The sequence below is a fragment of the Crocodylus porosus genome, unplaced genomic scaffold (assembly GCF_001723895.1).
Source record: "Crocodylus porosus isolate Cpor-Errol unplaced genomic scaffold, CroPor_comp1, whole genome shotgun sequence".
Classification (NCBI taxonomy): Eukaryota; Metazoa; Chordata; order Crocodylia; family Crocodylidae; genus Crocodylus; species Crocodylus porosus.
In genome coordinates, this window is record NW_017728909.1 from 63,857,368 (window position 1) to 63,870,058 (window position 12,691).

Genomic DNA, 12,691 nt, shown 5'->3' on the forward strand with positions numbered 1-12,691 from the left:
CTGGGGGGCACCATTTGTAGGTGGCAGCATCAGTGATGACTACCTGCAGGCATCAGCATCAGCGGTGGTGGGGGAGGGCTGAGGGGGGGGAGGTGAGCAGCGACTGCCTGCAGGTATCTACAGCCGTGCTGATGAGTGGCAACTGCTTACAGACAACAGCAGCAGTGACAAGAGGGGGATGAGTGGTGACTGCCTGCAGTAACCCGGCATCAGCATATCTTGGGAGGGGGGGAGGAAAGGGGGACATATGTCCCCCCAGTGTCTCCCTTACAAGTTGCCTATGCACCACAGTAATGCGACTTGGCACATGGATACAGATCTACTAGAAATTATGTCTCTGCCCAAAACAGAATTGAAATCAGGGTTCCTAAGCCAAATACTTCTCTTTTATAAGAAAATATCCACAGAACCCACTTTGTCTGCCATTCCCCTCCCTGCACCTTGTTAACTCATGTAGTATAGCACTATTAGCGTGCTGTGCAAGGTGGGGAAGGTTTGGGTTTTTTTGTTTTTTTGTTTTTACTTGCAAATTTAAATCAAAGAACAAAAAGCCCTCTTAAAAAAACACTCAGGTTCCAAAATCAACACAAGTAAATTAGGAGATGCAGATGGCACCTTAATTTACCATTCTCATATTTAATATATTAGGATACAGTTATCCTTCCATGATCACAGAGCATCCCTACCTCATTCAATGCACAGGACAAACAGTTTCCAGAAAACTCATGGGAGCTGTGTCACAAAAGATGCCATTAACTGTAGAGCACTGCCTTGTATGCAAAAGTTAGAAAAAGTACAGCGAGTGTGACATGACACCTGCTTAAAAAGATGGAGTCTACTCTAGAAAACATAATTCTCTTTTCAGCTCTGCCAGAATTCCCATGTGATAATGGTCAATTCATATAACCTTTTAACACATGGTCACTACTTGTAAATTATTATATCTTGGGTGCCCTCCTCAAGATTGGAGCCCTGATTTACAGAACAAGTGCTGATCACTCACAACTGTAAATCAAGAAAATGGGAGCCATGACTGTGTGTGTTATAAAATACTGAACTCCTTTGGGAAGGAGAAAGAAAGAAAGCCCTCTCATGCAGTTGTTTACATTTTTGTACATCAAACTAGTGAATATCTTTGACTAAATGCATCCCAGCTCTCAGTGTGGAGAAGACTAAGGGAAGATTTCACAAATCTTCATATACTTGAAGAGTGGTTATAAACAAGATGGTCATAGACTATCTTCTGTGGTAGCTGAAGGAGTAAGTCTTAAACTTGAACAAAGGAAATTTAGGTTTGATATTAGGAAGAACTCTCTCACTATAAGGGTGATCAACAAATTATCCAGAAAGGTTGCAGAATCTTCACCTTTGAAAGTTAAAAGTAGGCAGGACACATTTGACTGAAATGAATGAACCTGCTTTGAGCATGGGACTGGATTAGACAACCTTCTGAGGTCCCTTCCACCTCTACTTTTCTGATATTCTATCTGTAACAGGAGATGTGGGGTTGTAAAGAAAGTAAATTTGTCACTAAAAAGGTAACCTAAAAGCCCATGAAGAACTTAGGTTTGTATTTAATACAGCAACAGTCTGCAACTTTTTTTTTTTTTTTTTTACCTATGGGCCATATTGACTAACTTTGGGTCAGAGGCAAAAAGGGAGGTGCTAAGACCCAGCCTCTGCCACTGTCTTTCCCTGCAGTGGTATGGGAAACTGCTGTGCTTCTTACCATGCTAGCATGGAAAAGTGACTGCTGCACAAACCTTGGCCACCAAATACCACTGACACCCTGTGTCTCTGTGCCAGATCAAATATCTTTGCAAGCTACAGGGTAGCTGGCCCCTGCAATACCAGATCTGGAGGCTTTGGAGGGCAGGGTTTCCCAACCCCCAGACCATGGCTGAGTACTGGGCTGCGAAGGGTTGGCTACTGCAGACTGGAAGTGATTGTGGACCGGCAGACTGTGGACTGGAAGTGATCGGCAGACTGTGGACTGGCAGACAACCCTTTTTCATACACAGTATAAAAAAAAGGTTGGCTCCCTGCCTGCAGTATGCCAGCCACTGCTGGTCTATAGTCATTTCTGGTACGCTTCTTGCTGGTTCTCAGCATAAAAAGGTTGGGAACCCCTGCTGTACGGCATAAGGCTAGAGCAATACACTGAATGATTAGGCTTAAAAGAAATGAGTCACCTCTCATTTACCATATTTTTCTACATACAATATACCTCATATAGGACATACACCTTTGTTTTAGGAAGGCAGAATGAGAAATAGAAGTTCCAGTCATGCCTGAATGCTGACTGCATTTCCATTCTGGCATGGAAATCAGCTTCCTTGCTTAAAACACGCATACACATTTCAGATGGCTATTTCTTTTGGGGGAGGGGTAGAAGACTGTGTGGTATGCAAATAAATGTGGTAATAAACATCATCCACACTGAAAGAGGCAGGGGTCACGTAAAAAAAAAATATAGTAAGGGACTGTGTAATGAAACACTGGTTTCCTTGTGTATATATTTTAGGGGGCAAACTAAGGTCAATTTGCAATGTTAATTCTCAAATCTCCCAATTTAAATCAACGTTGCAACCTTAACATTCTTTCAGCGTACCCAAGTTTTAGATAAGTATTTTATCGTCTTGAACTATGCAGTTAAAATGGTTACTTGGATGATTGCATAACCCTTCAAGACACCCGTCATATTTCCCACCAACCTAGCTTTCTGACTAACATTTTCTGACCTCTCCTAATCTGCCCTCCGTATCCTCACCCAATCATGCAATTTTTTGAAACATCACTTCTTGACAGTCACCCCGTTGGACTCTCAGGATACTATCCCAAATCTAACCACTTCCACTGCTCTGTTTCCTGTCACCAGTATGTCTAACTGAAAGTCCTTCAATGTATGTACCACGTTTGGGCTTTCAGTTCTTAGTCAGCCAAGCTACATCAGGGACTGCTTCACCTTTGCAAAATGGAGACCACTCTGACCACTCTTTGTGAATCAGCTCAGAATCACAAAAAGCTATTGCTTCCCTGTATTTCAGGTAAAGCATTCCTAGGGCAGTGGCTAGAATCATATCACTCATTATTTGTGAAAGCTGGTAACAAAACAAAACAAGAAAAAAAACCTTGAAGTCAATAAAGCAACTTACATTTTGTCACGTTCACAGTAAACTAACCTTTCCACTATGCTGTATTTAAAAAACCCAAAAAAACAAAACACACAATGTAAATTCAGCATAACAACTCTAGCCTGAAAAATTAAACCTAGCAACATCTGAGAAGTCCAGTAACAACAACCAAAATGGTAAGCAGAAAAAATGAGCCATATTCCTAACATTCTGGTTGCTTCATCTAGCTTCTTTTTGACCTACTTTGAAATAAAGGGCAATAAAGAAATGTAGACTGATACAAAAAAACCAGAAGATCTGTTTATACCATGCTTCAAGTTTAGTTATCCATAATTTTCTCCTTCATAGATAATTATCTGTACCAAGCAGTACTTTGCATACATAAATGTTTATTAAGACACTATTCAGCACCATATGAAGCTTCAAAGGTCAAGATTTTTATTTTCCATTTAACAGTATCATGAGAACTTAAGAAATTTGTTTTGCCAAGTGGTATTTAGGTATCTCCTGCAAACACCTAAAATACCCTGAGCTTCTTTCTTAAACCCTCAAAAACATGAGCAAAACCAATGCAAAAAAGTCTTATCTTCAAAAGTGGAGGGAAAAATAAAGGTTTTTAACTTGGGATGAAATGCTTGTACAAACAAGGCAGTTCCACACCACACCTTATCAGGACATGTTAGACACCGAGCAAGAACCTAGTCCTTAACACAACCCATCAACTGGTGTTAAAGAGTATTTTATCATGCCTTTACTGTGAAGGTAGGCACATTTTTACATGGAAGTACCACAAGTGATACGCTCCGAGATTCCAGAAGTGATGAGACAGAGGTAGTTTTTAAACACTGACTAGAAACATCAACTTCCAGCTTGTGGAGGGAAATGGGGCATTTACTTTGACTAGCTGCATCAAGGTTAAAGCTACCTATCTTAAGATTTCTACAGCACTCATTAACTACAGGTAGGATAAAATCCTAACATACTGCAAGAGATTCTTTTACTACAATATAGCATACCACATGCATATTTCCCCCAAGAATTAGTCTGCCAAAATTGGACTTAAAGTGGAGAAACTGATTTTTTGACCAACAGAAGATTGTAGACTCTAAGATGGCTGATGCTTTTTTTCCTTCTCTCACACAAGCTTGGAGAGAGGGGCAGAGTCCAGTCTTCAGCAGCAGCTATCATTTTAACCCTTTCACATCACAATTGGAGCAGGGACCAATTCACACTCTTCTTTGTCCTGCTCAGGCAAAAGCAGACAATTCAGTTGTGAAAGGTTAAAACTAGCTTTCCCTGAACCGGAAAGGGAAGGTGAATAAACTGAAGATTAGGCCCTCTCCCTGGTCCATGCAGTCAAAACTGTGTGTGGGGGGGAAATCTCTTAATTCTGCCTTCCCAAAAACAATGTGTATTGTCTTATTTGGGGATGTGCATACAGGGAAAAGTGACAGATGTGGACTCTAAGTATTTGCATTTTGGTAGATATCGGACAAGATATTGCAAGTTACTGCCCCCACCTTAATCAAGAGTAGCCAAATCCAACCAATCTATCAGAACTCAGGTGTTTTTAGAAAAATGGGCACAGGGTTGGCATGTGTTAATAAAACATAGAAAATGTAAGGAAGCATTCTTGACTGAGCAGACGGAAGCAATCCGTAGAATTCTCTGAGAGTAGTTCCCAGGTAAGAAGCCCTATATAAAAGTTCAGTGTTGGTCTTCTGATGTAAAATTTAGTTTGATATTCTTTGCAAAGAGTTTTGTGTCTCAGACTGCTTCACAAAGCACTGAGTCAGACATTGTAATGCAGCAATTGTGTAGGCTAATGCAGTAGCCATTATGCTCTTAGAATAGCTCAGAGCATTTGACACAAGCCAGTTTTCAATTCAGAGAAAGAATGCTGGCTGAGGCACCAGGATTATCCATTTCAGTTTGAGAGACTGCCATATAGGATCCTTAAGTTTCTAGCAGAACAGTAACCAACAATGGCTAAATGGACCATTACATTATTTGAAGGACAGCACTTCTGATAGAGCTGCTTTTTTTCTTCATACAAAATGAAAGTAATTTTGCACTGCAATGTTTTACCTAAGGCTAATGTCAAATTCTGATTATGGCCCCATAACTTTTTGATCTCTTTTGTATCATAATGCATTAACAAATGACCCAAGTTCAGCTTCTGAACAGCAACCTGAAGTCCAAAGACTGACAGTAGGGGGCAAGCTTTATTTGGCAGGGGTGCTGCAGAGCACAGAGTTCAAGCAGCTTCTGTGATCATGCAGAGAAGCTGCATGTCCTCTGCAGTAAATGCAACTGACCAACTGCAAAACGAATGGAGTGGGAGGGAAGGGAAGGTATAGGAATAGAGAAAGTTCTGTGGGTGTGAATGCAGGAAGATGGCTGGAGAAATAATTCAGGGCATGCTTGGACTGCAAGATTACAGAGCCCAGCAGCAATCCCAGGAAACAAGCCAAGTGGCTCTGCATGGTCAATTAATTGCCTGTACTGAAAGCAGTATACTAGAACAGTGCTAAAGGTAGGCTAACTGGCAATGATTCTTAACACTGCTAATTAGCCTAGCTTTTTTGGTATCATGTAGCCTCTGTTATTTTGGTCTATATCTGGTCCACACAAGGGCACACAAGGAACACTGGAAGAAAGTGCTGCCAGCATGTAAACTTGCAGTATAGAAATGGCTTCAGAATAATGCTTGGGGGAGACACTACCACACTGGTAGAAAGACCTAAGCTGTTCAGTGGATTGTATTTGGAGCAATGCTACATCACCACTGATATAGCTCACCTTCTGCATCAAACACACATTTAGGCAAATTTTACCTAATGTTGAACCCTAAGTTTCATTTTGTATCTAAATATTCATTTTTTACTAATAGGTCTATAAATATATAATATATACAAACATTTATATTATTATATAAATATAAAAATATATAAATATAACAAATGCCTTAGTGGAGTTACTCTGCACTATTATTTAGCTGCTAGCTTTGGGGATACAAGACCACCATGCTTATATTCCTCTGGGTTTGCTATTCATTGTTTAGGCAGAGAGACAGCCTCCTTTTAAGTCTCAAGCTCTACACAATATGGCACTATATAAATAACTCAGATCCCAGCTACCACCCTTGTGAATAAGGCTAATTATCTACCAACAATTTTCAAGTAAGTCAGCTCAATAGACTGAACAAAGAAGAGTTGATAATTAGCACATTTGAAGTTATGTGCATAATGAAAATCTTACATACTTTGATACACACATAACTGGTCTCACAGGAGAAGACTAGAGCAAGACAAAGGTCAGAGGACTATGGAAGCTGAAAAAGTCCATAAAGTTATCCAGATCTCATCTCTGTTAACTAGTTACTTCCAAGCATACATTTTCTAGTGATTTATCCAGTCAAGTAACGCATCAAAAAACCTGATTAAAAAAAGCAGTGTACTAGGTTTTTTTCAATTATCCATTTAAATTGCATAAACTCAGTGTAACCATAATGAAGTAATCCACAAACTATGTAAAAAAAAAAAAAAGAGAGAGAGAGAACATCGCTACCCCTTAAATTCACTCTCAGAAATCAGGAAAGGTCCGAATGATGATACTGGCTTGTAATTACAGCCATATTATTTCCACAGGACCAAAAAGTGTCATTCATAGCACTTTTTGAGTAGTGCTTATAAAATTATCTGCTATTCAAAACTGTATTTTTTTCCCCTGTGTTCAGTATGTGACCCCATGCATAATATGCATCCTACTCTGAAGGCAAAAGTAATTTCCTCATAGGCTTTTTTCCCTGGTACTCATCGCCACTGTATCTGGCTGCTACATAAACAACAATGATGTTACCTTCAAAAACACTGCAGGAAGATGATTGGTTTTATCCCTACTCTACAGCTGTGGAACTCAAGCACAGAAAAATTAAAATACAAGATATCTGCTTACGCCCAATTTAAGAACAAAATTTTCAGTCATTAACATTATACAGTACTTTGCATTCAACCACAGCTGCTTCTGACTTCAGCTGTAACCAAGTCCTCAGCATTTCTGCAGATTAGCCCCCAGACAATGAACACACAATCAGAGGTCACTTGTAAAATGTATGGTTTAAATGACCTGACTAACATAACAAAGGAATGCTGGCATAGGTATGGGTAGAAAGAATCCCATTTTCAAGGACAGCATTCAACTGCCATAACAACTCTTCCGACGGTCCCATGTCTCAGTCTCTATATATCTCCCAACATCTGCAACAAACAATACAGCAATCATACAAGCAGTCTCCTTCACATACATAACTCATCCCAAGAGCACTGTCCATCCTGCAGTCACAGATGCAGGGGTGCAGTGTGGGGCAGGGGAGAAGGAAGGAAGGGGCAAGGGAAATGTATAGGACCTAGTTATAAAAAAAACCCCAAAACACTGTTATATGCACTAAAATTGTGATTTTCCAAACTTCTGAGTGCTGGATTTCTAACCTTTGTGTTTAACTTCCTAGATGTTTAAAACTGAAAACAAGAGTCCTTCATAAGGCAAAGCAATACATTTTTAATCAGCAGTGCTGGAACCTTTAGATCCACACTTCATACCATTCTCTCCAGCTAAGAAAGCGAACGGTAGAAGTAGTAGATTGCCCTTCTCTATGCAAACTAGCCCAGAGGGGGACGAGACTTACATTACTTTGCCAGTATATTTCATAGATATTTGCTTACACTAGTGTACAACAAATATTCACAAATCTTGGATTCCATTCCTGCTATGTCCTCTCATTACCTGACCTCTCCCAGATCATCTGCCTTCAGCTTTTATCAATAGGTAAGAGCAATGAGTCTTTTTCCTTATTGGGGTCAAATAAGTTTTCACCAAGTAGAAAGCCCCTATTTATATAATCAGTTTAAAACAAATGATTCCACAATGCATCATTCTTGCATCCTTCCTTTCTAAAGGAATGCATTCTAATGCATCCTTTCTTTCTAAAGGTAGGGATATTCTTATTCACTGATTTGCCTTTAAAAAACTCCCAGAATAATCTGCAATATTCCTGGTGCCTTTACAAGGTAAGCAAAGATTACCCAAATCTTCACTAAACGTAGAAATCCTGTAACAGTTCAGCTCCCCCCCATCGATGGAATACAAGTGTGAACAGCGTTCAAGCACTTTTATTGTCATGTCACCTAACCCCATGCCTACATAAAGCTACATTATGTAGCACTACCAACTACTTGTCAAGAATGCTACATTATGGAGCACTAGTGAATTCCCCTGGCCAGGCGGGGAGGGAGGAGGGGGGGCAGGGAGGAAAGCTTGCTAACCCCAACCCCACTACCCCATGCTACTACCATTTTCCAGGAGCAAGGAGGGGGCGGGGGGGAGATGGAAAGCTTGCCCTGCCATCTCCCTCCACCAGCACCCTGTGCCACCGCCTCCAAGGAACAGGGCCGGGAGGGAGCCTGCCACCACCTCCTGTCCATAACGCTTTTGGACCACTTTGATTGGTTGTTTCAATAACCAGAGTGCTCCAAGAGTGTTACAGACAGACAAACAGATTGACTAAGCTCTTTTTTATATTAGAATTGTCTACATAAACAGTAGTAAAAAATGCCCTAACACTATCTACAGTAATGCTCCAACTGCTATTACCAATGCTGGAGTTACAGTTTTACTACCACCAGTACAAGGTTATTTCCAGACACCTGATGCACAGTAGGTCTTTCTGAGTTAATAAGCATGCTAAAAAGTGCACCTGTCCATCAATTCTAGGACCTCTGAGGGATGTGTTTCTGATACTGCCTCCTACCTTTTTTATCCCAATCAAGATGCATTGACAGGACCTCTAATGGTAAGAGAAAGACTGGGATTTGTCGCAACATAAATTAAGATGATATACTCAGCTTTTGAAACTATGACCTCTTTGGTGTTTTTTTTGTTTTTTAAACACAGTAGATGTCTTCTACATCCTTGCATTAAGAAATCATTAATTGTGCAAGCAAGGCAGGCCTTTGGCTTAGCAGCTGTAATAATATGGCGCAAATATTTCTGCCTTTTGCATGTGAAGCACAAGAGTTTTTTAAAAAAAAATATTTGTCAGGCTTACTATACTTGGGAGAGATACTGGACAAGCTTTTGGGCACAAAACACCCTTCTTTTCAGGTTTTTCTACATGTGGAGAACTTGAATTGCTGAAGAAGGGTGCTTTGTGCCCCCAAATCTGTCCAACATCTCTCCCAATGATACAGTCGGTCCACTAAAAAGATGGCATAAATCAATCCAACAATCCAAAAAACAAACAAAAAACCTCTTCCCTACATTTCCTGGACCATCACAGCTAGGACAACACACTTTTTTATGTGAGCCATTTAAATTGGAATGTTAAGCAACTAAGCATATGCTTAGGGCCTGATAAGGTGGCACCTCCTATCCTGAGGAGTTCAATAGGGCTTTTGAAGATTATTTTTGGCCCTACCTTCTCCTGTCACAACTCTCTAAGAAAACCTTTAATATTTTGTATTAATTTAGAGACAGCAGAACAGATTATTTATTTGTCTCTTATTTCTATAAAATGCACATTTTTCTATTAAAAATAATTTATCTATTTCAAAGAGTGCATTCCTAAAGTCCTAAACCTGTTAAAGTGAAGAAAAAAATTGCTAGCTAAGATGATAGCAGCTGCCAGAGTGAGAACTCTTCCTTCCCCAGTCATCACAATAATGTGTGAATTGCAGAAAATAATTAGGACTATTTAGATGTTAAATTATGGAGAATAGTTCCCCCTCTCCAACCAAGAAATCTGTAGATACTCTAATCAAATACTAAAAAAGCATTTCCAAAATAATTATATAATGAGAAAGGTTGTGAGCTACAACTGACATGGATAAAGAGAGGGAGGGGGAAAGAACCAGAGTTGCTATGAGGTTTTAGTTTAATTTAATCACTTAAAAACTAGTCATTTTTTTTCACAGGGACAAGTTTCAGTGGCTTAACCAACCTGAAGTTTGTTTATTCAAATTGATTAGTTTATATAACAGCTTTGTAGTTTTCTAACTTGCCATCTGTTCAGAAGAGGACAGATTCCATCCCCCTCTCATGCCAACTGCTGCTGTATCAGGCTGAGTCTGCAGCTAAGGAGTCAGTTTCCATAGCGCAATCATTCTATTCACACACATTAACAAAAAAAATTGGCATGTATTTTAATGGCTTTAAAAGGACTGCTTCTTTTTTTATTTGATTATTTTTCTGTGATCTATAGGACATTGAGTTTTCTGCAGTGACATTAAATATAGTTTATTCATAATGTTCTCGGACAAGACAGAAATGTAAAAAAACCATTATTTTGACTGTAAAAAGATATAATCGTTATATAATTATATGAGTTATAATTGTTTTATATGATCAAAGGCAATTAAACCTGACCCAAAATGTATTTATTTACCTGCAGTGAAGAAAGTTCTACTGCAGTCAGCATGATTTCCAAGTTGTCATTTGCTCTAATATGCAAAGGTGTCCAGTTTCATGTTACAACATTATAGACACCACATTTTTGATGGTGAAAAATGTAAAACTTACCTTTTAGAATTAAATCCCAAATCAAAATATTAATGTACACCAAAGTTAGAATTATCTGAAATTCTTGATGTGTGAAATATTTCCTTTAAAAAAAATCAAATACTCAATCAGAAAAACTATATTAGCTATGTTATATTAACAGTAAGTAAACTTATTTCCTTTGCCACCACAAGAAAGTACACTGAGAATGATTAGCACCTTTAATTAGATTTGATGCATTAAAGGTTTTAACTTTGCATAACGCTGAAGATTAAATAATCAACAAAATCTTAAATCAGCGACTTAAGTCCTATTGTTATAGGCATTTTATTCGTTTGCTTTCAACCATTTTTTGGCATTCCTAGTGGCTTCTACAGCCAATGTATATAGTTACTTAACCTGCTGTGACTTTCAAAGGGGGAGGAGGGGAAGCTTATGAACTCTTTCTACAGATAACCCAAATGCTCAATTTTGTCACAGAGATAACAAAAAGCTGCCATAACTTTACTGACTGGTGGACACTAGATAAAGCTTATAAGTATTCCTAAATTTTCCATTTAAGACCTACAAGTCATTTTCTTTAATCCTCTGGTGCACAAAGACAGCTGTCCCTTTAAATGTCTATAGAGTATGAGTGACAGCTCTAACTCGCCCAGACAGGGCTCTCAGGGGCTGCCTCTGGCGTCTGAGCTCTTATTGCTGTGAATAATACATAAGAACCAAAGGGGGAAGGGGAGAATTGACCGAGGCTTAGATTTAAAGCTGTAAAGGTCAGCGTAGCCTAACAGTACCTCCCCACCTGAAAGAAAGGAAACCCCACCGAGACCTGCTCTGTGATAAAGGCAATTTTACAGCCACAGTTTCATCGAAGCTGCAAATTGAAGTCTGAATTCCCCTAGAGCTGGCAGCGGTAAGTCATAGCTAGGCTAGTTTGAAAGGGGAAAGAAGTCAAAGCAGGGTATCATTATGCAGCACTCAGACGAGGGCTGGCTCGACGCTGCTAAATGGCAAGAGTGCAACACAGGAGCAAGCTGCCAAACATGTTGGAACAAACCAAAAATGCCAGCATGTCGGTGGAGACAGAGGAGCATGCTCCCACACTCTGGTTTAGACTAACCTGCTTATTATGCAGGAAGGAGAAGCAGCTATTAGTTACAAGGAAAGGAGCAATTTGGGAAACCCGTCCCTGAGTCAGCCCTTAGTCGGAAAGGGGTTGCCAAGGGGAGAGGGTGGCCAGATTCAGGCACCCATCCAATCCAAAGAGCAGGCAGCCGGTTATCCTTGCAGCCAGGCAGCTGCGCAGCTCTGCCCAGGCTCCGCGCGACCACTCTGAGCTCCCGGTCCACAGCCGGGAAGCGTGATGAGAAGCGCGCTCAGCCTTTTGGATCCAAGCCTGCTGGCACCGGGGAGAGCACAGGCAGAAAAAGAAACGCTCCATCAGCGCCTTTCCGTCCCTGGGTCCTGCGCTGCCCAGGGCAAAAAGAAACTGTGCCAGCCCCTTGCCCCGCTACAATCAATGTGAGCGAGTAGAAAGAGTAAGGGGGGGAGGGGAGAGACGGAGGCAGGAGGCAGGTGAGGATCTTGCCATAAAGCCAGGAGCTCAGCACGGCCCAATCCCCCTGCCTGGGACACAGCAGCCACTCTGCACTGCCCCCAGGGCTCCAGCTTCCCCGGGCAGACTGCGCAGGCAGGCAGGAGCCACTGCCCGCACTGGGGTCCACCCTGGAAAGCCCCATTGAGGGGCACGGCGGAGAGATGAGACCCCTCCCCCGGCCCCCCAAAAAGCACGAGGGGTCCTGCCCCACCCCGACAACACGACTCCCGGGCAGCAGGGCCACGGGGACGGGGCGGGACGGGAGAGGCGCTGACCTTGCTGCCCTGGTAGCTCTCCAGCGCGCGGACGGCGGTCTCGGTCAGCTTGACGTGCAGCACCGTGATGTTGCCCTGCGCGGCTCCCCCGCAGGACACGCCGTACCGGCCCCCCTCCCGCAGCGCCGCCATCT

General features: G+C 41.3%; 1 protein-coding gene across 1 annotated transcript in view; it reads right to left on the reverse strand.

The window, feature by feature from the left end:
* The window catches only part of ELL2 (elongation factor for RNA polymerase II 2), a 65,151-nt gene extending 52,462 nt beyond the window's left edge, over window positions 1-12,689 (reverse strand). The window contains exon 1 of the mRNA XM_019532402.1: window positions 12,558-12,689. Coding sequence (XP_019387947.1) covers window positions 12,558-12,689 — 132 coding nt within the window. The remainder of the gene's footprint in view (window positions 1-12,557) is intronic.
* Window positions 12,690-12,691: the final 2 nt, after the last annotated feature.